This window comes from Amphiura filiformis, chromosome 1 (assembly GCF_039555335.1).
Source record: "Amphiura filiformis chromosome 1, Afil_fr2py, whole genome shotgun sequence".
Classification (NCBI taxonomy): Eukaryota; Metazoa; Echinodermata; class Ophiuroidea; order Amphilepidida; family Amphiuridae; genus Amphiura; species Amphiura filiformis.
This window is the reverse complement of record NC_092628.1, coordinates 29766209-29793660: the sequence shown is the minus strand read 5'-3', so window position 1 is coordinate 29793660 and position 27452 is coordinate 29766209. Positions and strand designations below refer to the sequence as shown.

At 36.3% G+C, this 27452-nt stretch overlaps 1 protein-coding gene and 1 long non-coding RNA gene across 2 annotated transcripts in view; one reads left to right on the top strand and one right to left on the bottom strand.

Annotated features, from left to right (window-relative positions):
- The window catches only part of LOC140141070 (bifunctional glutamate/proline--tRNA ligase-like), a 61227-nt gene extending 34483 nt beyond the window's left edge, over nt 1-26744 (top strand). The window contains exons 18-35 of the mRNA XM_072162881.1: nt 1710-1901; nt 2675-2887; nt 3938-4150; nt 4547-4759; nt 5221-5451; nt 6369-6590; nt 9270-9533; nt 10527-10736; nt 11240-11312; nt 11861-11940; nt 12696-12953; nt 13939-14010; nt 14632-14757; nt 20285-20458; nt 21542-21702; nt 22744-22822; nt 23769-23833; nt 24622-26744. Coding sequence (XP_072018982.1) covers nt 1710-1901; nt 2675-2887; nt 3938-4150; nt 4547-4759; nt 5221-5451; nt 6369-6590; nt 9270-9533; nt 10527-10736; nt 11240-11312; nt 11861-11940; nt 12696-12953; nt 13939-14010; nt 14632-14757; nt 20285-20458; nt 21542-21702; nt 22744-22822; nt 23769-23833; nt 24622-24778 — 3003 coding nt within the window. The 3' untranslated portion in view covers nt 24779-26744. The remainder of the gene's footprint in view (nt 1-1709; nt 1902-2674; nt 2888-3937; nt 4151-4546; nt 4760-5220; nt 5452-6368; nt 6591-9269; nt 9534-10526; nt 10737-11239; nt 11313-11860; nt 11941-12695; nt 12954-13938; nt 14011-14631; nt 14758-20284; nt 20459-21541; nt 21703-22743; nt 22823-23768; nt 23834-24621) is intronic.
- The window catches only part of LOC140141472 (uncharacterized), a 262118-nt gene that overhangs the window by 193929 nt on the left and 40737 nt on the right, over nt 1-27452 (bottom strand). The gene's annotated exons all lie outside the window — the stretch shown is intronic.

The window sequence follows — 27452 nt, the reverse complement described above, 5'->3', positions numbered from 1 at the left end:
ATGAATCATCATTTTTATATTGCGCATTATATATATCAATTTCAGCCACGTAGGCCATGTTATTAGGCAAAAACAGAACTTGAAGAATGTCTCTCATGTACAAAAGTATAGGAAAGTGAACATTTGAAACCACTTTTTTAGGATGAAGGAAGCTTTTTTTCAAAAAAGTCTAAAACAGGTTTTTATGTCAAAAGTGGTCTTTTGGGGTGCTAAATCTGCTAACATTGCCTGGGCTTAGGTACCTAATTTGCATATTTTACGGTATAATTTTGAGAAAACAAGTCAAGATAACAGTCTTGAAGAAGATTGCATATATAATAGATATTCTTCAAGGCTGTTATCTAGGCTTGTTTTGTCAAAATAACCTTATTTTTTAATCCATTTAAATGTAATTTCCCTCAGAAATGGTGTCTCTTGTAGTGTAAAATGTGTAGAAACCCTCTGGCTTCGGGGGGCTTCGCCCCCTCAACCCCCGACCCCCGGCCGTAGGACTTCGCGAGCGCTACGCTCGCTCCCCTTCGCAAGTGTCCCTATTTCTAGTTTTCAAAAGTTGGCAGGTATGTGTATGGGGGTTTGCAACAAAAGCAGGTTTTGGCGGGATGCTTGGGTAGAATGAGCATCCTGCCAAAAACTGCTTTTGTTGAAAAACACCTTATATCAGTTATTATTTTGATGTGTTCTCAAAATTGGGCAAGTGGATGTAAGGGGTTTTGAAACAAAGCTCTTCATATTATGCTCTACAGGATTAGGATAGCGCGATTCAAATTTGCCACTGTAAAATCCAACATGGTGTTACTCTCGACTTCAGACGAGACATACTTTAGGCTAGTTGTAAGCAATACAGTGACTTTTGTCACCTATATTCATGTGAAGAGTTTAGGTGCAAATTGTGATGTATAAACAAACCAAGCACTGCCTCATTCAGTCTTGTGTTGATAGTTTTATTTGTCATTCATGTGTAAATTTTTATCTTTTTTGAAAGGATATCAGTTTTTAATACCGAAATCATTGTATTGAGCAACATTTTGCAGTTGCCATCATTACAAATTAGCATTAACATACAAGCATTTATACCATCCTTTACAATGCAGAAATTGCTGCTATATGTAACAATATTAATATTACAAAATACACAGGGCAGCTTTGGATTCATGACACTTTGCACCTGAACTCTTCATTTGTTTATGTATTGCTGCTTTAAAGCTAGTGAACATTCAGTTATTGGACAAATAATTGAATGCTAAACAGTAAAACTGTAAGCTTTATCATTACTAGCCATAATGGTTTTGTATGCATTACCTATCAATATTTTTAATAGAGACCGTCTGTTTTTTGATGAATTTAGACCCGAACTAAACAAGAGCCTCATGCAGGTCGCAAAAAAAAAGCCCAGTCCCTACACTGTTCCATTTGAATGTTCCTGTTTCATTCATCCAGGCCGGGATAGTACATCTCACAAGATGTCCCTATTTCTGACTTTGGTATGTTTGCAGGTATACAATTAGTATGAATGATTACAAGGTTGAGAATCCAATTTACCAATAAATTACACAGTGCTGACCTTATTGAAATGAACTGAACAGGTAGGCACTTGTAATTAGTCATTTCCTCTCATGGATCGTTCACAAAATAATCAGCAGTATGTGCAAATTCTTCCACATCAATTACGGGAAAATTCTAATCATAACTTCCTTGGTTTATGTTTGTAGAATGAGATAGATGCTGCATTGAAGCAACTGTTGGCACTCAAAGAGGACTATAAGAACCTACTTGGTAAAGACTACAAACCAGGAGCAGGGCCAGCTACATCAACCTCATCAGCTGATCCTATTGCATTGTATAACAAGGTTGCTGCACAAGGGGATAAGGTCAGAAGTTTGAAGTCCAGTAAAGCCCCCAAGGTGAGTTGATAAATGTTATGAAGAATGAAAGGCCTTTGTATATTACCTTGTGTGATGCATCACAACATAAGATCCTTGTGGTCTGTGAGATACACATCCTTTGGTTCAGGCAGCCTAAAATCATTGTAATCTCACCATAAATTCTATTGGCTTGATCCTTCCACATTTCTAGCTTAATTTTTGCCTTTACTCCTGTTGGGTTTTAAAAGCATTGCATTTTGTCTTGATAGTTATCAGCTTGTTATCCATCAGCACACTTAACAATTACAATAGCATCATGTACTGACTAGCACTTGTTCTTACTGTCTGGTGTTTGTGAAAATGATGTGTATGTCATTATCAAGGTTGCCAAAAAAGTAAGCCCAAATCACAGGTCAAATAATCGGAAAGTCACCCAATTTTTCTTTTAACCATTAGTTTCTATGGGACTGGAAATTACCGGAAGTCGCGGGAGCCAATGTTGAAAAATCACCCAATTATTTTTTAACCATTGGTTTCTATGGGACAGGAAATTGTCATAAATCGCAAGCAAAATTGTCAAAAATCGCCCAATTGGGCTACCAAATCATGATTTTAGCAATCACTAAGGTCCGTTTATGTTGGTTTCTACGGTCATTTTCTACCTTATACTAGACTTGACTATTATAAAGTGTGTAATTTCCTTTTATATCGAGGTATACTTATTTATATACAAAGATTTTATATTTAAGGATTATTTTTATTTAATTTTGGCAAGGTGGACCATCACTTTTTGTTCAATTTTAAAATTCCAGGAAGAAGTTGATGCAGCAATCAAGGAACTTTTAGCTGTGAAAGCCGACTACAAAAATCTAACAGGATCAGACTACAAGCCTGGTGCACCACCTGCCGCAGTACAGAAACAAGCGCCCTCTAGTGGTAACGCAGGTAATGCTGGTGATTTGTTTGCCAAAGTAACAGCTCAGGGGGATAAAGTCAGGAGTCTGAAATCAAGTGAAGCATCAAAGGTAAGTTGAGAAAAATTTGATCAAAAGGAGACTCCATGCTGAAATCCTACATTGATATGTAAATGATATTTTATGAAAATAAAGTTGCAATATTTTGCTATTTCATCTGAAGCAAGTTTGGATGTTATTCTTATGAGTATGTTAAATGCAATGTGCAACAAATGTTTCAGCATTTTAGTTTCTTGGTAAAACAAATGAAAAATATATAAATATATGATAGGGTGGACTTTATGTGATGTTTAATGTTAAGCACAGCTTGTAGGTATTATAATTTTCAGCACAGTACTTCAGCGGTCTGCCAGGTGCAGTTTATGGGGTATTTATGGTTTATGGTCAATTGAATCACATCATCATCACATCGGCAACCCATTCCACTAGACCTAATTCTTTTTAAGTGATACAGACAGAGCAGACGCACACCGCTGAAGTAATTTGCTGAATAGTATAGTGGACAAAACCTAAACCATACACCTTTGTTTCAAGCGGACATGTTATAATTCAAAGCACAAATTGTGTAATTTAAAGGACCTGGTCTTAACTTATAGCCTATTTCATGAGCTGCCTCTGTTTGAAAAAGCATAATGGTCCTTTTTAAGTTTGAACATTTTTGTGAAAATGGTGTCTACATCGTGTCTTACATGCAAGCCTATGGAGAGAGTAGGACTCAATTATGGTGCTATCACCTCAATTTTCATTTAGTTTTATGCTTGTAGTTAAAAACTAGAATTTTGCTTTTTATAAAACTTAACACAATAATGTGCTTCAATCATAGGGGGTTTTACTTATATAAGACCTTGTCCTCAAAAATTAAGTATCCTACTCAATGCTTAAGAAACAGGTGTTGGTTAATTAGCCCCAAGTGTCAGAAAGGAACGTTATCTATATTTCGGCATTGATTATAACGTTTGATTTCAGATCCTGTTATGGATTATACGTTGTACTAAAAGTGCTAAATTTATTTTCTGGAAGTTCTGTCTGATCAATCATTCAGTACTTGAAAATAATTTGACATTTTGAGGCTGATATTTTGTATAACTTGTCTTATTTTAGGAAGAAGTTGGTGAAGCTGTGAAACAACTGCTAGCGTTGAAAGCCGACTACAAGAATCTAACAGGGTCAGACTACAAGCCTGGTGCACCACCTGCTGCAGTACAGAAGGAAGCGCCCTCTAGTGGTAACACAGGTGACGCTGGTGATTTGTTTGCCAAAGTAACAGCTCAGGGGGATAAAGTCAGGAGTCTGAAATCAAGTAAAGCTTCAAAGGTAAGTTGAAGAAATTGTTCAAAAGGAGACTCCAAGCTGAAATCCTACATTGATATTCAAATGATAGCTTATTTGAAAGCTCTTTGGATATTATATGTATGCATAATGCAATGTGCTACAAATTATTCAATCTTGTATGTTAGTTTCTTGGCCAACTTTTAGAAAGGAGTGTATTCCATAATTTGGCATTATTATGTTTGATTTCAGATCCTAAAATGGATTATTAGTTGAACTTATAGTGTTCAATTTATTTTCTGAAGTCTTGTCTTGTCTGTTTTAACAGACAAGTTTTAAAAAACTTACACCACTTGAAAAAAGTAGACATATCCATGGAGCAGTGAAAGGATTCATTTGAGATATTGGCTGATATATTTTGTATAACTTGTCTTATCATAGGAAGAAGTTGGTGAAGCTGTGAAGCAACTGCTAGCGTTGAAAGCCGACTACAAGAGTCTAACAGGGTCAGACTACAAGCCTGGTGCACCACCAGCTGCAGTACAGAAACAGGCGCCCTCTAGTGGTAACGCAAGTGGCACAGCTGATTTGTATGCAAAAGTAACAGCACAAGGAGATAAAGTTAGGAGTCTGAAATCAAGTAAAGCCCCAAAGGTAAGTAGAATAATGTATTTATTCTTAGATAAAATATTTGGTAATTATTGTAATAGACCTTTTCAGCAGGACTTTTACGAAATTTTTTTTTTAAATGTGCGATCATCAATCAATCAATTTCTGGTGATTTCAGCACATCCAATCATGCAGTGAACACCGCATTCAATATGCTGCATCAAGTGAGAGCAATGCGGTACATGGTTGGTGTGAACAATATCATACCATGCCACATAGTCATCAATTGTGCTCTGATCAGCTGCTGAAAATGGAAGGGTGTAGGTTGCTGAAGTCAAAGCTAATAGTTTTAATACATTGTGAATAATCTTGCCTTGTCCATCATTCCAATTAAACAGGTACTGCCAGGTAAATGAAGTGATGTGTAAGATTTGTAGTATCAAGTATCTTAGTATATTCAATACAAATCTAAGACATTCTGTGACTCTTCCATTGAATTCTTACAGGGTGACGTTGATGCAGCAGTCAAGGAGTTATTGAAGCTCAAAGCAGACTACAAAAATTTAAGCGGGCAGGACTACAAACCCGGCGCTGCACCTGCTGCACCAGCACCTGTTGTGCAGAAAGCTAGCTCAGAGAGTGCACCTGCTAACTCAAGTGACGCTGCAGGCTTGTATGCCAAAGTTACAGCTCAGGGGGACAAAGTCAGAGGTCTCAAATCAAGCAAAGCAGCCAAGGTTAGTTGGTTGGTAGTTTGGTAAGGGATAGAGAGTGATTAGGTGAAATTGAGATGAATAGCTGCTTTATGCAAAATATATTCATGTTGCAGTTGCAGCGCAAGATAACCCACCCAAGGTGTTATTTGACTTATATTGTTTGGACTTTTTGTATTATTTTTATGGAAAGGAAAGTGTTTACTCAGATCACTCCTTTCCAATAAGGCTTACCTTCATAAGTAGCTGAAAATGTCCATATGCTAGTTTTATGGTGCCTACCCCAGTGGCAGTGCCATGGGGGGGGGGCAAGGAGGAATTTTTCTGTATCTTGGACTCCCCCACTTGCTCCCCCCACCAAAATTAGAAATTTGAAAATGTTCAACTTTTTAGGCAAAAAATTACCAATTTCAGTCAGGAATTTTTTTTGATTTTTGCCTCCTAAAATGTTTTGTCTCTCCCAGAAAAAATTCTGGTGCCACAACTGCCTACCACTCAGATAGTAAATAATACAAATGACAGAGCCAGTTATTGTAAAACCCATTTCATGTGCTAGCATGTAGTTGCCTTCCAGACCAGGTCTTGATCACATTTGACCAAGCATATTGATTCCTGATTGCATCACATCACTCTTTAACCAATCACATAAATTATGATTCCATAAGTATGCTAATTATAGCCATGATGTCATCCAGTGATTTGCATAAATTAGCATTGCTAAATATTTCATCATCTCCAACATACTGTATATATGGACATATGTCTTAGCATTAACTTCATATAAATGGTAACTTCTACAGATTTTCACAATCAAAGATTACTCCAGTTTGCATTGCAACATGCAGTGACAGATTTTACATTAAGGATTTCAAAATCCAATTATTTCATATTGCCTTATTATGTTTGATTAATTGTGCATCATTTTATTTGTTCTTGATCAGGGAGAAATTCAGGCAGCAGTCAAGGAGCTTCTATCCCTGAAAGAAGACTACAAGAACCTTACCGGCACTGACTATAAGCCAGGCGCACCGCCAGCAGTACAGAAAGAAGCGCCCTCTAGTGATCAAAGCAATATGGGTGACGCGAGGGGAGAGGAATTGCATGCCCAAGTGGCAACACAGGGAGATAAAGTGAGGAGTCTGAAATCAAGTAAAGCATCTAAGGTAAGGTGGTATTTCTTTTCATGTATTCACGTTTGACTTTACTGAATACTCATGTCACTTGAACAAATAATTGCTCATTAAAGGGGAATTTTATTATCCATCCGAAAACTTCAGGCTACATGATGTTTTTAATGGCTTAGGTAGGAATTTTCTATGTGATATGATTGTGCAATGCAGGATACTAAACCTGAGTATTTGTTATCTTACGGTCAACACAACCCAAATTTTGCACTGATTTCATGTAGAATTTTGATCAAATTTGATTAATAAAGAGCACAGAATATGCTTAGGCCAGAAAATAATTGTTTGATTAGCGCAACCCAACCTACCCTAAATATACTGCCGATCCTGAATATTTGTATTTATTTGGAGGGAGAAAAAGAAAGAAATGGTCACTTAAATGTGAAATATTATGGATAACAAAAGCTCTAAATATGAAACAAAGTACACTGCAAAATTCCTGGCGGCAGAGTGACTACATCGCACTGGAACTCTGAAGTCACTAACGCCGTCACTCCAGAATAACCTACCCTATGGTGGCCGACAGAGTCACTACAGGAGAGTGACTACATCGGAAACAAGGCAGTAGGGTACTATGCAGCAGTGTCATCACGTAGTGACTACAACTGCTAGCCTCCGATGTGTTACCTGCTCGATGCCGCATCGGCGACTCATGATGTACACCACCGACTAGATTCCGACAGTGGTCCACATCTTGTAGTCACCTCAAAGTGACTTCCGTATCCAGTGCCCCATGCGTCGCCTGCTCGGTGCCCAGTCGGCGAACTTCAAGGTGACTACGCTGCCGAAAGGTCGTTGACCGAACCCTGTTATGAGTTCGAACACTCTGGGACGGCAGTATATACCAAATCTGGCGCTGATGATGACAAATACGCGTATCATGCTTGTTTACTGCTTGTATGTACGCTCATGAATGGAATGAGTTGGTTGGTTTTATAATTAATTGATTGATGCATGCTGTACAGTGCAGTGGGTCTGTGGTTCTACTGCCGTCTTTGTTTTTTTTATTGTGCTTTTGCATTTATTTATTGTTCTCTTTTATAATATTTTAATTCTTTTCGTGCTGCCTGTTTAATAATCTCATCAACTGTGTGTGTTTTATTTGCAGTTCTTGTTCTTGGTTTATTTGTTTGTTTCATTTCAAACTTTTTTATTTTATTTATTTGTTTGCTTGTTTTCCCACAAAACTTATAGGCCTATCATTGCTTTGTTTACTTCAGTGGTTAGATGACATGTTTTGCTATCAAATTAGGCCTATTTTTTCATATTTTACATGATAACGTATAGGCCTATTGAAACTTTTTTTTTATTTAAAAGCTAATTGTGTTTTTAAATGTTTTAAAAGAGATATTAATTTTCAGCGAAGTTCGCTAAGTATGCCTATTATAGGCCTAGCATTTTCAATTTATACATTTTGATTTGCCAAAACTTTACTTATTTTGAAGCAAGAATTTTTCTGTTATATTTAAAATTGATTTATAGGCCTAGCATGCATTTTGTTTTACTTCTTGTCACTTTCTTGAAAGGTCTACTGCAAATTTATACTTTTACTGCCGTAAGTTTATGCAAAACTTTGGCTTGTGCTATTTTCTTTTTCCGTTTTTCAAAATGGTGTTTTTATAGGCCTATTATATAGTTTGATTTGTTTTTCATGTTGATTTTTTTACGTTATCAAATTATGCCTATAAATCGGTGTCACATCAATATAGGCCTATTGCAGTGTTTGTTTGAAATTGTGTCTTATTTTTTATCACGCAAATATTAATGCTTGTAATGAATTATTATTGTTATAATTATTTATTTATTTTACACATTTAATATTTTAATTCATCAATAGGCCTACATGCTTCTTATAATATTCCTACTTTTAACTTCTTTATTTGCAATTTTGTCAAGTTGTTTTCTTTCAAGTGTTTCTGTGTTTCTTCCATTCTTTTTTATTGGTTTCTTCCTGTTTATTTATTTCTTAATTTTTTAATTATTTAGTTATTCAAATAACCACCAATTAACAAAAATGTATTTTATTCATCATATTAGTTTATTGAATTATACTTTGTTTACTGATCATGTTCATTTCTTTTACTAACAGATTTATTTTATTCATCCCTTATTTTTAAAGTCCAATTTGCAATTTCCCCCTCCCTAATCCCCTAAAAAAAGCAAGAAATAAAGAATATTATTTGAATAAATCAAGAGAATATAAAAAATATGGCAATAAAAGCAAAACCGGCAACCCAAAACGCCGGTACTGAGCATCCAGGCCCAGTCGCGTAGTCACACCGGTGTGACTCTCCTGCGAAGTCACCGCGCCGCGAAGTCACTCTGTAGAAACCTAGGAGGCTGGCTACCCGGCTATTTTGGACCGGCGATATGGAAAACCGAGGTGTAGTTTCCGATGGAGTGACATTAATGTGACATCGGTGTCACACAGATGAGAATCTTGCAGTGTAGTTTGACCATTTAACGTTAAAAATTAATAAAATGCATCGTATGGTGTATCACTCCCTTTTAGGATTCAAAAACATGTCAGATTTAGTAGTCTTACCAAAAAAAAAGGATAAATAAAAAATCATGACCTACCTACCAAATATCAAACAATTTCCATCGTTTGGAAAGAGGACACAGATGACCTTTCATTCTAATAATTTCTGTTTATAGGATGAAATTGATGCAGCAGTAAAACAGCTACTAGCACTCAAACTGGAATACAAAACAGCCACTGGCAAAGACTACCAGGCCCCATCAGGAGGAGGTGGTGGTGGAAGGAAAGACAAGAAGAACAAAGAAAAGAAAGGAAAAGATAAGGGTGCTGATCAGAAGCCAGCTGCAGCAGCAGCAGCAGCAGATGATGCAGCCAAGAAGCAGACGAGGCTGGGGTTGGAAGCAACAAAGCAGGGGAACCTTAGCGAATGGTATTCACAGGTAAGAAGCAGACACGGCTGAGGTTGAAAGTAACACGCTTCGTGGCAACCTGAAATTCTTAATACCTCACACGAAAGCGGAACGGATTGAAAAATTTTCAAAATTTACAGATATATATATATTTCAACAGGTTAGATTGAGGTGAGTTCTCGACATTGAAATGGACTGGAGTTTTTTCTTTCTGTTCAAGTTGGGATTTGGAAAAAATAAGCGGTGTTGTATTTGCCAATTTCTTTATTCACAGTAAAAATTTGCTTCAGGTTCGTGCATATGCATAAATCCATAATTATTATGAATATGGGTGATTGCATACAAGTAGGTCATTATTAGTTTTCATTTAATATTGATTGGATCCAATTCAAAACTTCGGATTGGATTTGGAAAAGCTAAAACGGATCAGGATGAGGTTAACAGAAGTTTGGATCAGCCGGTCCGGTGTGCAAAAAAACAATGATTCGGTCCTAATCGGGTAGGTTTGTTCCAAATGGTTTGGGACGGGTAGGGTCTGGTTGGTATTATTCGGGGAATGCCAGGATCGGGGTGGAAAAAATCTTGCCCCGCAGGGCATTAGTTGGAAGTGAGGAAGCACAAGAACCATAGCAACTGGTATTCATACACAGGTAATATTAAGTGTAGAGATCAGTTTGTCTTCATTTGAAATACTAGCATTAATATAACCGGTCAAATTTACAGAGAGTAATAAGAAAATATGTGCTACTTTTAATCATATTTTCCCAAATTTACCTTAGAATTATAACGTAGGGTGTCAATTATAAAGCCAGCTTTATCAGGCACTTGTTGGTGGCCTTATCACCAAAAGGTGACTTGTTAGGTAATATTTTAACAAGAATAACTTCATCTTGGTAAGAAAATACAACATTGTGCATGTTTCGATGTGAGTATATGTCATGTCCTTCATCTGTTTGTTTTCAACCTCAAGATGATTGCATCAAAAGTGTAACAAATATTTCTTCCTAATTGCCATCTCATCAGGTCATCACCAAGTCTGAAATGATTGAGTACTACGATGTGAGCGGCTGCTACATCCTTCGTCCCTGGTCGTACTCCATCTGGGAAAAGATCAAAGATTACTTTGATGCCAAGATCAAGGAGATGGGTGTTGAGAATTGCTACTTTCCTATCTTTGTGTCTCAAGGGGCTTTGGAGAGAGAAAAGGATCATATTGCCGACTTTGCTCCTGAGGTAAGGCCTACAAAAATAATTGTTTGAAAAAAATTGTTTGGCGTAATCGGTCTGTTGTTTTTTTTATTATGTTTTAAATCATCTTTGAGGACAATATTTTGAAAATGGAATAAAAAGGTTTTGTTGATCGCTCTATTTAGGGTTATGTCATCAAAGAATGTCTGTTTTTAAAATGGAAGAAACTTATGTTGTTCTGAGTAACTTAATGTTAACTATGTTTCATACACTCATACAAACGTTAGAAAAATGCCAGCAGTATTATTGTGTATAATGCACACTGCGTTACTATGTGCTGTGCTTTCAGACTCATTCATTATTCTTGTGGGTTGAAGCATCTATATCTGCTTTCACTCCCAGCAAGTGATACGCATTTATAAATAAGGACAACATAGTCATATAGTAGTAGACGACATGACAATAACTAGTTAAAATTGAATTAAATGATTAGTTATTGATTAAAAGGCACTTACATTTGGTTATCCATCTTTTGTGTCTCATAACAGGTTGCCTGGGTAACCAAGTCTGGTCAGTCTGAGCTAGCTGAACCTATTGCCATTCGACCAACCAGTGAAACAGGTATGATTCATTATTACTATTCTATTTGAAATCCACCCCCCCCCCATGGAGGACATGACCTAACTTAATTTCCCACACAGGGGGTGTAGATTTCAGGTAACCCTGAAATTTGAAATTCACACTCCCTGTGTGGTCATGTCTTCCATGTGGGGTTGTGGATTTCAAACGGAATAGCCCAATTGATTTGCGCACAAAAGATTCTCTGTTAACACATTGTTAAAATGTGGGTGTATGAAACTCTGTGGTTGAAAAGTCATACACATTCAACACTTGGGAGGTCATACAAGAGAGGGGGGTGTATGTGTAGGGAGGGTGTAAGTATAGCAATGCACACATATGGCTCTTAATATCAATAATATTCCGTGTGAGATGCACTGTAATGAGTTTTTGTGAGAATCAATTTTAGATAAAAGCTGAGAATTACAATTATCTTGCTGATCCAGTATTTTGTCGAGGTATTGGCTTTAGTTGGCTTAAATTAATATCGCACATTCCGTAATTGAAGTTTGATTGTTGAAATTAGAGACTTCTGTAATTTGTTTTTCCAGTAATGTATCCTGCATATGCCAAGTGGGTGCAGTCACACAGGGATCTACCTATTAGACTCAACCAATGGTGTAATGTTGTGGTAAGTAGTAAATAAAGATCTAACTCTGGGTCAGCCATCTGCATGGTGCCTTCTGATCCTGATATTATAGTGAGGGCATTATATAATAGGATATAATACATGAGTTAAATTTCATAATACAGTGTGATAATGTGCAAAAAGTGATATGCAAAAAAAGAGGATTTTTGCAAGTAACCATTGGTTCTTACAAAATAGCCAGTGTGTAGGCATAACAAAAGTACAAGAACCAAGTAGATGAATGAATAACATAATTGCTTTGAGAAAGCCAGAAAGTTTTCCAGTGAAACTGTCAGCAGAAATGTTATGTGTTTCACTTGGTCTTGACAAGTGAACTCTAAATTTAATTAGCTACAAGAATCAACTTCATTTAAATTGCTAAAAAAATCAGTTTACAGAGTATCCCCAATCATTCCATAAACCATTTAGCAACAACTGCAGAGACTTGCAGCTAAGAAGCACATACCCTATATATGGTACAATATGCCATCGCAGCCAGCATCGGTTCCTCAAGTTCTTGTATGGGTACCTGAGACAAGAAGCAGTTTAGTGCCGCCAGGGGAATTTAAAGTTGGCTCTATAATTTTACAAAAACAAAACAAACGGGAACAACTTTGCCAGAGCCCCAACACATTGCCAACAAATAAAAACTCCCAATACATCAGAATCTGAATGCCATACAGATTGAGGTCATATGACTGCATGATAGCGAAATGAAACGAGTCAATAATTTGTACATTGTATTTTTCTTACCTCAGCGGTGGGAATTCAAGCATCCTCAGCCATTCCTGCGAACCCGAGAGTTCTTATGGCAGGAAGGTCACACAGCATGGGCCACAAAGGAAGAGGCAGCGAAAGAGGTATATGAGATCCTAGATCACTATGCTGCAGTCTATGAATATCTAATGGCCATCCCTGTCGTTAAAGGGCGCAAGACAGAGAAGGAAAAATTCCCTGGAGGGGATTTCACAACAACAATAGAGGCATTCATATCAGCAAGTGGAAGAGCTATTCAGGTAAGATTGCATGTGTAGCCTCTTAAAGATTTAATAATTACGAATAAAAGCACATTTCTTTCTAAAAATGAAAACGGAAGTACTAGAATAATGATATGTTGAAAATCACATAGTTTAAATGTGGAAGATTTGCATCTTTTTTGTTTCCAAATTCCTATTAAACACAAGTTCTAATTGGCAAAATAATATATATTTGAATTACCAAGATACAAACAATGTAATAGTGATGTTACAAGTAAATGGTAATTCAGGAAAGAAAAATAGACTTGTAAGTCCAAACACAGCTCTCCTTTTCTGTTACACAACATAACAATTAAGAAAACACAAAAATAAATCATCCCATATTGTAGCATCTCATATTGCTGCTTCTGCTGCTGTTATGTTATTATATAGCCTATTCCAGCTCCATTGATTTTCCTGGACCTTTGGATGTATTGTAATAGGTGTTGGATTTCGCTTTGAAAAATCAATATAATAGTGCTGTTCTGCTAGTTTTTATGCCACTCCGGTGAACCCTTGCCTAATCTTACCCAGGGCACTATGCATGAGGTATCATTGGAATTGGAACAGGTAATTGTGATGTAGGTACAGAAGTGCAACTTTGGTTCTTGGGAAATGCATTCAACCTACAAAACTTCCCAATTATTGACCACTGTTAAAGCATATTTGTAAATAAATTGCACAGTACAAGCATTATGCAAGCATTTCTTTCTTTTGTTCCTTCGTTCGTTCTTGCATACAGATCAAATTCACTCAGTGTGCAAACCCAAGAATGTTTGCCGACACATGAGATGTTGATGATTTTAGGCATATTTTTTGCAAGTTCAATTTTTGCAACTTCAATTTTTGCAACTTCAAATGTTTTGTAACTGAAGATAGCGTAGAGCTACAGGTTCCATAGAACCCTTTATGATACCTAGTCATTGTGACTTTGTTCTGATTTTCAATATTTGACTTGTGATGGCATTGTCCATTTGTTATTCAGGGAGCCACATCTCACCATCTAGGACAGAACTTCTCCAAGATGTTTGACCTGAAGTTTGAAGACCCTAATCAGGTAAGATAAATTGTTATCATAATACTTGTGTATATGTGGGAGTAGGTGTTTGCAGCCAAACGAGAACACTCTTGCAACACACGACACACACCTAAACGTGGACTGTCCACTGTCTGTCAATAGGTGCAGGATGATGGAATTTATGTAAAAATGCTATTTAGGACATGTCCCCTCTTGGCAGTATACGGGATGTACCCCCTTGATAGTGTGTATGTGTATATTCACGGTATGTCGATTCACTGCAGGAATATGTGTCCTCGATTGAATAGTACAGTGTGTTTTTACTTTGTATGTCCCTGTTTGGAGGTGCTTGCAGGTATGTGTGATCGTAAGAGAGCGACAGAGGGTGCTACACGTTATAATAATGCATATGGGGTATGTAATACCAGGTCCACAGTTTGGCGGTTAAATATTATATCTTACAACAACAGTCCATACTTTCAGTAGTAAAATGTCTATGTGTAGAGCTCTACGGTTACACTGTTAACTACATAGGGTCCATGTTAGTGAGTAAAAACATGTAGGGGGTGTGTGTGTGTTTGTATTCAAAGTTCTTCAAAATTGGTGCAGCACAGGCATACATGTATAAGTTAATACCCTAAATGTTTGTTTCCTTTGCAGCCTAGTAAACATGAATTTGCCCATCAGAACTCGTGGGGTATCACCACACGTACCATAGGTGTAATGTGCCTAGTACATGGAGATAACAAGGGACTTGTACTACCTCCAAGGATAGCCATGCTGCAGGTAAGAGAATGCTGGTGTATTTGGAAGGGATGGAGGAGAAAGAGAATGGAACAGGAGCTCAGTAGCATATGTAAAAAGGGGGCAAGGGAAACACTCCCACTTTTGTCATTCAGTCGGGGGAATGCACCATCGGGGAAATGAACCTAGATGTGGGAAATGCAAGCCCAGTCAGGGTGCAATTTATATGGGCCCCTATTTTTGTCATTCAGTCAATGGAAATGCATCAAGTCAGGGGAAAATGTATGGGATGAACAGGGCTGTTGCTAAATGGGGGGGGGGGGGATACAATGTGCAAAAGTAACATGTTTAAAAGTAGCTAACAATGAAGTACGACTAAAAAATTGGTATCACCTTGACCTTTCTTCTTCCTGATAGTTATTACTGATAGGCCTATTATTTTATTACAAAATACAAATTTGATGGAAATCATTCATTGTCAACACATTTTCCCATATTGTTTACATTTGTGACTTAGTGAACTCCAGAGCTGATGGCATGCCACTGATTCAATTAGCATGCTGCCCTCAATAGACCTAGCGAACAGTTAAGAGTTAAATATGTTTTGAAAAATTTTCACAGAACAAAAAAAGGGGCAAATGTTCAAATATGTACCTTTGCTAAATTCAAATGTAGTAGGCACATGAACCTTTCCAAATGATCTTCAAAGTACATTTTTCTGTAGTTTCCTTGATGATAAATTTGTGTCAGTAGATTTATTGTGAAGTATTGTAACATGGAAATTTATTGTTATTTATTTGGAAGTATTGGATGGTGATAACAATTGATCTTTCCCACTTAACTATCTTTGTTTGCCACTTGTGTTAGACAAGACAAATAAAAATGCTGTAATTAGAAAGGTTACTGGGACACACTGAACTTGGCTCACACCAAATCTTGCCAAAAATAAATACCAACTGATAACATATGGTGGTTAAATCCAAGATGGGATTTTTTTCTTTGAAGTATGTAGATTGGTTTTGAGCAAAATTGTTACAAAGAGGACATCACTGGGTGTGAACCCAGTGGACATCACTGGGTGTGAACCCAGTGGACATCACTGGGTGTGAACCCAGTGGACATCACTGGGTGTGAACCCAGTGGACATCACTGAGTGTGAACCCAGTGGACATCACTGGGTGTGAACCCAGTGGACATCACTGGGTGTGAACCCAGTGGACATCACTGGGTGTGAATCCAGTGACACACCCAGATCACCTAATCCCCAGGTGCAGTTCAAGAGTACATCATTTTGATTGCATTGGGGGTTCTGTAAGCCAGTAGACATCTTCTTGCCTATATTTATAATAAAATTACAATCACATATACATTTTGTGACCATTTTCCTTTCTATGTGTAGGCATAGTGGATGGAGTGGTCTTGATTTAATTCATTATTAAAGGAATGTGCTGTGACTTTATTTCTCCACCAACATATTTTACCACTACAGTAGGTGTTGACTCAATGATTTCTGATTGCCTTGTTACTTATCAGTGGTATTTTGCAGTGGAAAATTAAAGTCATGTCTTCAGGGGGTGCACTAACTTTGACCCAATGCTTTCTGATTGTCTTGTTGCTTATCAGTGGTATTTTGCAATGAGTTTTGTGATCATTAATGTCACAATAACTAAATATTTCTAGATCATACAAGCCAAAAGTTGCAAAATGTTATTTTATTCCGTCTTGTGTTGAGCAAACACATCCATAAACTGATCATTATCTGTGTGAACTTTGATATTATGATTTAAATCATAAGTCTTATCTAATTTGTAACCCAATCAAAGATAGCGTTGTCCATGGGGTGACCTCAGTGTATGATTGGTGTGCAAAGATGTTGAGATACGACTAATATTAAATCTCTGTATTTTAATATAGGGCGCGTGCACAAAAGGTTAAAAGGTTGATAAAAATGACCTGCATTGAGAGTCAGTCAAGTGCAGTGGAGGACAAACTATTATCATCCTCTGTGAATCTTGAGCGTATTATTCAAACCCATGCTTTGTAAGGAATACTAGCACTCTGTAGGTGATATTTCATTTTCACTTGTTCCAATATCGTTGTTGTGCCTCCAGGGCTAGTGACCCGTGCCGTACATGAAACCTCCCTATTGACTTCCAATTTTTGCAATTTAAGTAGTTTAGTAAGTGCAAACATCAGTTCTGATTTTTAAAAAGGAAGTCATGTGTGGAAGACATGGCTTAATCTTCCACACAGGGAGTGTGAATTTCAAATAGGGCTACCTGCATGGGTGACTCCATTTGAAATCTACACCCCTGTGTGGGTTGTTATTTCAACTGGATTAGCCCAATATGAACATATCTATGGTGCTAAAAATAATAAAAAGAGCAAATGCAGTGTATTTTTTTTTATATATATTCCGATTTACAAACTATTTTGCTCTAAAAATATTCCCATGCTTGGAACTTATTTCTATATATTTTACAAACATTAATTCATAAAATAATCCTGTTATCAGTTGGCAGTGTTTATCTACCTGCATCATACATGTAGGGCAGGTTAATTAGAGTTGTCACAGTTTGGAGGTCAAAGGTAACAATTTAAAGTGGCCCGATAATCAAGTGTAAAGTTAGAAGCATTTTAAATCTTTTTAAAAAAGAGAAGACTTTTACTAGAAATTCAAGGAAGAAATTTCTGAACTGTTGAGAAAAACTTGACTACAACATGACTATTTATTCCCATACCAATATTAGTGTTCAAAGTACAAAGGATAAAAGGGACAAAACTCAAAATCACAGATAGATCGAAAGCAGTAAGTAAAAGGTTGAGAAAAGTAATACATTTCCAAATGTCTTGCAATACACAGGATTTTCATTGATCCCATGAGCTTTTCTGAAGTAGTCCACAAAGTTAGTGAATTGGAATATTCCAGTTGAAATCCTTACACCCCCTATGGAAGACATGACCTTAATCTCTCACATAGGGTAGATATTTCAATTGGAGTCACCCGTTAAGGTAGCCCCATTTGAAATTGGAATTGGAAGATTAAGATCATACCTTTCACAGGGGGTGTATGGATTTCAACTGGAATAACCCTTATAAATCTTGGAGCACTAGCAATACAGATCTTATCATTGTTTGTCAGTTTGTTTGTCTGTCCAAAGATTATCGTAGGTTATCTGTGTTGTGTAAACATTGTTGCGGATTCAATGGCTTATGTTTGCGTAATAGATTGCAAACGACACTCCAATCCTGGCTGAGATACAATAGAATGACTGTTATAAATATCATGATGCAGGCTATTCTAGGGACACTATTGCTGTTAGAGGGTGTCAATTTATGTACTGTTGTATTGCAACCTATTTTTAATTATTTCAACCTATATTTAGAAAGCTAGGTTTGTTGAGGACAAATAATTTGTTTACGTAAAAAATAGCCCTAAATCCTGCTCAAGCGAAGAAAGCTGCTACAAAATATAATGATTGTAAATCAACAGATGAATCAGAAATTAAAAATATACATATATCTTTGAAAAACAACTTGTGCAAACAGCGTAAAACATATTTCTTTCAAGTTATTACGAGAAAATTCTAAGTCAAAGGCAAGATAATATCCGGAGTTAGAAGGAGCAGTGCGGAAAAAGAAGATGACAATTGGGAAAGTGACTGTTTTCAGCCAAATACAAGCTATATCAAAATGATTGGTACCCATCAGTTTTCATTGAAGTTGGATGAGTCTCACACATCCAGATTCAACATAACAGCTAAATAATTTGTACATTAATTGTATAACTAATCATAAACTATACATTCTGGACATTTTAAGCATATCCAATGTTGCATATGGAAGAGGCAGGCTTTTCAATAAACATCAAAATTGATGGGTACCAATCATTTTGATACAGCCTGTACACTCTGACTAGGACAATTATTGTAGAAAGGGCTTTTGCCCCTTTGGACCAACTTGAACTGGTCAGGTAACATATAGGGTAAAGTGGGGCATTAGTGACTACCATTTTTAGTTTTCATCATAGCTGAGTTTTATTTAATACTTGTTTCTGTTTTTAATGGTTGCACTTGACAGACCTGTTATTCAGCTATGTAGCACAGGAAAAAAATCTGCCAAAAATGTGTTTATTTTCAAACGCCATGTATTTACATGTATTTACAGTGACGTCAAGTGGTCCTTATTGCCCCAATGGTGGGGCATTAGGTACCACCAACTAGTATCATGTTTGTTGACCATTTTGAGACCTTTAATCATTTTTAAGAGTTTCTTTTTAAAAGTCTTATATTAGTATGGTCACTGGTGTTTATTTTATGTGAGGAACAACTGACACATGCAGTGCTTGTCTTTTCAGTCCTCTTCCGAGCCCACAACTTCTCCATATGCAAATTGCAAGAAAACCTTTACAAAACATGCACTGGAGTCTACCACAACCAACTTGACCAATGTCCCCAGTCCACAATCAGGACATATTTTGTCAGGATCATCTTCATTGTCTGAATTTTTGCTTCTTTGTCTTCTTTTACTGGCTTGGTTTTAGGGTTCTTGTTATTTTTGTTGCTTGGTTTTGACTTCTTGTTCAACTGTTGCTTCTTCTGGAGTGCAGCAGCATATTGTACACATGGGGCATTAAGGACCACTTCTAACTGCATTATATGGCTATGATTTGACCCTAAAATGTCATAGTTGGGTAATTTAACTTACTATAAGCCCATTATGACATAAAATAAGCACAATCTTTAAAAGTTGTTGTCGGACAACTGATAGGGACCACCAGATATCGCTAAAATCATAAAATTGCAAAAAAAAATTTAAAAGTACATATAGGGTCTATTTTCTGTTCACTATCTATTTTTACACTACTAATAAGCAAATCTAATGTAATTTGTTATACAATTGTGGTGTTAGTGCAATCTTTAAATAAGCACACCATAATCTGTAATTTACTAAGAGGCCTAGCGAAAGTGGATACATCAGTCGGAAGTCCACTTTCAACATGACATTTTTTCTCTTCAAATCATTTAATGAGACAAACAAATCTTGATATATGCTTGCTAGTATGTCCTCTTTCAGATGAAACTGTCAAAAGTTGTTGATCTATACCTCATGTGGAAAAAATGGATGTTAAATGATGTATTTTATCTGGTCCGAGACATTAAAAAGTTCAGTGTGTACTTTGAAGATGTCTGCCAAGATGATGTTTGGGTCAAACTGTGATGAGCAACTAACATGAGTGTTACATAAGCACTGATCATTTTTAATGAGTAGCTATTATAAACCACTCTTGCAAGTCATATTTAAAATAATGGTCAGCATTCCCTAATATGTATAATAATTACTTGTTTATTGGGTGGTACTTAATGCCCAATGGTACTTAATGCCCCACTTTACCCTATGCTTTGTTTTAAAAGTATTTATCTGATTGTCATAGACAGGTTGATAAAATAAGACATCCATCTATTAAAATTCCAAGGGTATGATGTAAAAGAAAATGATATCCATGCTTGGGAATTTTGACTTCAAACACTAATCCCACAGTTTTTCACCCATGTTATTTTATGTTTAGGTTGTGGTTGTCCCATGTGGTATAACAGCCAAGACATCAGAATTTGACAAGCAGCACCTGATTGCTAAGTGTATGGAGTATGAGAAGGTATTTAAGGCTGCTGGGTACAGGACTAGAGGAGATTACAGGGATAACTACTCCCCTGGATGGAAATTCAACCACTGGGAACTCAAGGTAGGTTGCTTTCTTCTTTGCTTACATTTTCCTTCAGGGCTGAGAATTTAGCAAGAATTACAGAGTGGTTCTTAAAGGAGTGTTTCGTGATCCTAGCATCCTCTTTTATGACATTTTTCAGTACATATCCACAAAAAAAGCCTATTCCCAAAATTTCAGTTGATTCCAATTTTGCGCTTGTGAGTTATGCATGATTATGTGTATTACACTGCTCCATAGACAATGCTTTGTAATTTCGTTCTGGTGCACCAGAACGAAATTCAAATTTCACGATATCTTTGCAAAACAAATTAATCTGCAAGAAATATTTTGTACATAAACATTATGTAGCCAGAGGTTTCCAGTGATATAAAAATCTCAACTTTTTTGAGAAAAGTGGGGGATGAGGCTGTGGATCATTTAAATGCCCTTTAAATAATCTTTAGATAATTTTGCAGGAATCTATTTGATGCTTGTGAATTTTAAAGTTGCAGGTTGTTAAGAATCTAGTGATAATTTGATTTGAATGAACATAGCTGCCAACAGTTGTATGCAATCCAATCGCGATAATAATTTCAAAATATAAACACAAACACACAACCTTGCATACTTCATGAAAATACTATCACAAGTGATTTTGATTCACATCCGCGTTACACAAAGATGGGCATTCATCACACAGTGTATGCTGACAGTCCAAACACTGTTGACAACTTTGTTCATTTAAATGAAATTTTTACTGCTGTGTTGGGGTGTGTTGACAGGCATCATACTCTAGAAATTCTAGCCCTAGATGTACTCTGTGCGAGAGCCAATTTAATAAAAGGCTTTGCCAGCAACGGTCAACCACAAAGAGAACAAATCTCATTTTCAAGCAAAACTGGGAATCTTGGCTGTAGGCTGCCAAATATCAACAGATATTAGAAAATAGTGATAAGGAGACAACAAGAAAGTTTAATTTTGAAATCAGTTCTTCCAAATGGTGTGCTGTTCAAGAGGGTGTTAATCTCAATACTACTATCAAAAATCAGGAGATTGAAACAAACTGTTACAGATTGAAATCATCAAAACTGTTATTTTCAAACTTGTTTGATTCTCTTCTAGGGTGTGCCCATTCGCATTGAGGTAGGTCCCAAGGATCTGAGCAAGAATCAGTTGGTTGCAGTCCGTCGTGACACCGGAGATAAGGTAACCATCCCAGAGGCAGAGGCATCGACCAAACTTGGTGAACTATTGGATGCTATCCAGGACAATCTCTTGGCCAAGTAAGTGTTAACAATTAGAGGATAAACGATAGGAATGTGTTTTTACTATCCTCTACCGTGTGATAGATGACAGGTCCAATATTTTGAGTAGTGGATGCCGTCGTGACCGGTATCCACTACGATAAAAATATTGGACCTGCCTATCATCTATCATAGGTAGAGGATTGTAAAAACAAAAATTCCTATCGTTTATTCTCATTTTTAGTCAGTTAAATATTATTTTAATAACTGTAAATAATTTTTTAGAGCAAAAACAAAGTTACCGTCATAAAAACTCCCCTTATTATTAAATGAACAAAACTTGTTTACAACTTCACGTATTATGTTGCGAGTACTGCTAGCGCATTCACATATCCCGCACTAGTCTACGCATACAACGTGACACATACATGCACCTCTACAAGCGTGTTAGAGCATGACGTTGGGTTGTGTACGGCCTGATAGACGGCACCCGAAATCATGTGATTGTCCAATTAGATTATGTGTCTACGAACTAGACCACTCCCACTGACTAAGAATTAGGAATCATTCATTTAAACTGAGCGTCCTCTCTTGTGTTGAGCGCTCGGTAACAATATTTGATTTTTTTTTCTAGGTTGTGTCATGTTATTAGTGAAAGTATTTTCATTTGGATCTCAAATCATGGACATCTTGAAGATTTTCTAGTTGGAAAGGTGTTTGCAAATTTCTTTGCGGTTCAGTAGTTTTGTAGAATGATGCTCATAAAGCGGATCCGCCTAATCCTTATAAAATTACTTTATTACTGATACAGTAGAAACTATCATCATAGGTGTCCTTTCAATTTATCTTTCGGACCAAAAAAGTTACAAAGTAATATTGGGTATCTTTTGTGAATGAAATCAGTATTGGGCCGTAATCAGGCAGGTTTACACCAGCCATTCGCAACCAGTAGAATGTGGTTCTAGTTGAGAAGCACATCCGACTGTATTCTGTCCACTTGGTGGTGATCATTATGTTGTATGTGTAATATCAACTTCAAGCCAACAATTCTCATGACATTCTATTATGTTATCATTTCAGGGCTTCTGCAGATCTGAATAACCATCTGAAGGTAACGACCAGCTGGGATGACTTTTGCACTCTCCTGGACAACAAAAATGTAAGTCAACCTCACGATACCTTTAAATGAAAAATGGGTTATTCCGGGTTATCCCTATGGAAGACATGACCGTAATCTAACACACAGGGGGTGCAGATCTCAAATGGACTCACCCATTTAGATAACCCCATTTGAAATTCACACTCCCCTGTGTAGCAGATAGAGGTCATCTCTTCCACAGGGGGTGTATGGACTCCAAATGGAACCATCCCATCAGGGTCTTACCTGGCCACCTATCCACCTGTCATTTTGGACAGGCAGTTTCTATTTGGACAGCTGAAATTAATATCTCTGATAGTGATATATTCTAAATAATAAATAAAGCTGGTAAAGTCAACTATATCAAACAGGGGCGTAGCTAGTTTGTTGCACCTGAGGTAAGGACTGGAAATGGTGTCCCTTGAAGGGGCAAATTGCTGACCTGCTCCCAAAATGAATTTTTCTGACAAATTGTGCAAATTTACTTAAATATTACTAAGTTGTCATAACCAATGTGAACGTTGGCCTTAAGCAGCAATTTAATTTTGTGCGCAGACATACATTCCTAATACACCACATGTCATCATGTGTATATTATATAAGTCATGATTATAGATCACTTTTCGGACACTTAGCATATATTTGAAATATATCAGTGATTTCCTCTGGCCATGATAATTGGGCTGAATGCAAAAGTAAACTTCTGAAGGGATATATTGAATTTTATCATATTTCCGGAATCGGGGATATTTCTCATAAACAGGGTAGCCAATGCAAGGACACAACTTAATAGTTACTTTAGAATCTGGTACATTACTCCTGTCATACACCGTCTGATTATTTTGGGAACAGTGTTTATACTCACAGAATAAAACGCAGCTCATAGGTGGCATACATTATTGTAATACTTAGCCTAATAAATGTGTGTTTTAAACTGATGAATTACTTTGTTTGCTTGCTTCTTCAGATCATCCAGGCTCCATTCTGTGGGGAGATACCATGTGAAGACAAGATCAAGAAAGACAGTGCACGGTATGTATTGTAACTGGCAAGTCTGACAATTCCGACCTCGTACAAGGGGTTGAACATAAGTTCCAAAGTATAGGCAATTCTCAATGTGTAACTCAATTTTTGAAATAAATCAGTCCTGATGAGAAAATGTAACTTGTGAAATGTTTAAATGTGAAAGAAATTTGCCATATATTGCATCAAAAGGTGTCAACTTAAATTTTGAAAGATTTTTTTGCAAGTTACATAATTGGCCTTAACCCCCCTACCAAACCTCACACAAATTCTTACACCCTGTGGGCTACCCCTGGAATGGACTGGGCCAAGCAACACAGCACACCTCCAACTGACCCACCACATCTCCAACCAACCACCCATGGGGTACGTGTAAGGGTTAGACAAGATTGGATATTTAAAACAATGACTCAATTGGAGGAAATGTTCTTAAAGAGAGATGGTTTGCAATTTTAAATATAGTGTTTCAGAGTTTGAAATAACTTTACATTTTGAAAAACAATGTGGGTTTCTGACACATTTTTATGTTTTGTTATATCTGTTGTTGATGGTGTAGCATGTTATACAATCAATGTTATGCATAAGTTTAATACTCAAAAGCATGACAAATTCAAACCTATAAATTATCAACATTTGCTGTGTGCTATAAAGAGGTTAACATGGCTCAATCTGTGTGTGTTATAAATGACTGTGGTAGACACATGATTGTAGATAATAAATGGATCTATGTGATCATGTTAAAAAAGGATGTATGCCAGGTTAATAGATTCTTATCATTATTATTAATATCATTACAGGGACCAGGATATTGAGCCAGGAGCGCCCTCTATGGGAGCCAAGAGTCTATGTATTCCATTCAAGCAGCCAGCTGAAGTGACCGATGCCACAAAGTGCGTGCACCCTGACTGCAACAACAAAGCCAAGTTCTACACGTTGTTTGGAAGAAGCTATTAAACAAAGCAGACATAGATGGATTATTGTGAATCAGTTTCACTTTTTGTCAAGGCAATTTTTCTGTGGGAAAAACTGTACCCAGTTTTATTCAACCATTTACTGAACCATTAAATTCAAATTTTGACATTTCTGACAGAACTTAACCAAAGCAAAAATTCCACAATACCCTTCATAACCATGTGTTATAATGCACTGAATTCCATTAATAATGTGGTAAAATGTAGTGTGAAGAGTATTAATTACAGAATTATTTCTTAAAATCAAATATTTTAGTTTTAAAGTGAACATTTTCACGCTACATTTATTTTTGTGTTACATGCTGTTCCCGTTAAAATAACAACACATGAATTTATTCCTTTTGTGTATAGTCAAAAACAAGTGAAACAGCTAAAAATTGGCAAAGCGGGAAAATCAATTTTGTGAAAATTTCCACTTTTACAGAAGTTTTGGTTGGCAGGAAAATTTAATGTAAGTTTTCCCAGGAACTTGTTGAACAATGATACTCTCTCCCAGATACTTTCACAGTGAAAGTGAAATGGGTTTACACAATATGTATAGAAAGTTGTGCATCAGCCATCAGATTGGGGGGGGTCGCAATATGCTGAATATTGTGTGTGGCAGCTTCAGAATACAAAAAAGTGCAGTCTGAGTGCCAAGTGTGGAAAAAAATAACTTTTTCTTCTTTAAATTTTAAGTTTTGTTCTTCCCTTTTTTTTGTGTATTTATTATTTAACACTTGGATAAATGTTTGTTTGTCTTAATGTGGGACTGGAAAATAATGATAACTTTTTCCTTCCTAGGAGGAACAAATGAAATATTGCACAAATGGTAAAACCAGTAATCCTCCCAGTAGTGTTAACCAAACAAACATTTATATCCAAGTCATTAAGTATTGATGTGAAATAGCTTTTATTTTTGTTGGTATTAGGGAATTTCCAAATATCTAGGCCTAAACAAATGTAGTGTAATTATGCATGACAAACATAATTTTGAGGTCACAAACTTTCATGGAATAATGATTGTCTGCCATCTGAATACAGATACCATCAATCATTCATTGACTGTAACACAACCATCCTATTTCCTTCCTGGCAATGTATCACTAGTTAAGTTTCATTTTCCAGTTCCTAGTTTCAATGTCATTAGCCACTATTAAAACCAAACAACACACTAAGGATAATGACGCTAAGGATAATATTTATAGTAGAAATTGTTATTGGTATTTAATAATATTCCTTGCCATGCCATTGTTAACATATCAAATGGTTTGTGTTTTGTTTGCCTCAAGTAAACTTCCACTTCATAACTGATAATACGATTATATATTCTTTTCAGCAATACAAAAAGTAAAATTAATATTTATTTGGCAATGCAAGTACTTCTCAGCAGGGTTTAGACAAGTTATTTATGATAAATTTATACATGTAACTTGTACTACCAAGTATTTGCCAACAAATTAGCTTGAACAGTTAATTTGTTCCACAGAGGGATGCTATTGATATAACTGTTGCATCCAGTAAAGCATTTAATATTACATGTTTTCCTTAAGTTGGTCCAGAGTGCAGAGCAAGTAATATTTTGTGCTTAACACTAAAATAGTTGCTTAAATATTTGCCTTGAAAATTTTATGACTTCTTCAGCCAAACCTTGATGTACAAGTTGTACAACTGTCAATGCAAATGTGATGTACTGGGTCCAAGTAAATGTTGAAAGTCACAGATCAAGTCATGATATACCCACTAAGTTGTTAGCACACCTGTGCAAAATTGACAAGATTTCTCCATGTAACTTTTCCCTTTTTCCAAGATATGTAAGATATTTTATTTTAATTTCCAGATTAAATTTAGTTGAATGATATAGAAAGGTAAATGCTTTTATATAATACATATAAATAATTATAATGCATGTAATGAATGCATGGTATGTGAAACTACCATGAAATAAAATCATGAATTGATGACCATAATGCACCTAGTGGGTTTTATTCTTTGATTGTCAATGCAGTTTACAAGAATACCGACCCTTATTTTGGAAAATCCAGTTGTGTTTTTTTCCTTCAGGACTTTGACATTACGTTTTTAAAACAATTTCTGCATACTCTTTTCCAGTTGTGTTTTTTTCCTTCAGGACTTTGACATTACGTTTTTAAAACAATTTCTGCATACTCTTTTAACTGTTTTAAAACATGAAGTAAGCCAAAAAAGGGTTCGTCTCGGAGATAGGTATGTGCAATTGGATTTGCAGCATAGCCCTATGCGATCGTGTTTTTTTACTTGTCAAAAAAAAAAGACAAATATCCCCAATTAAAAATAAATTGCATTGCACACAGCTTTTTGACTAATATTTCTGATGAGACAAACCCTTTTTTTTTTTTTTTAATGGGAAGGCTGATTCATCACTAGTACTCCCAGGGGGGTACTTAGTACAAATGACCATACGGGACGTGTGGCTAATATGGGTAGCATTTTCGCCTTTTGGTATATCAATGACCCCTTTTCTAAGCCAATTTTGGTATATGAATGGGTCCTTTTTTTAACTTTTTTTTGAAAAATAGCCCAATTTTGGCTCAATCTAGCAAAAAAATCGAAATTAAAAAAAAAAAATTGGGAAAATTTGTAAAAACTAAGACAATTTGGGTTAAATTTGGCCAAAAATTTTGACTTTTGGTAGATCA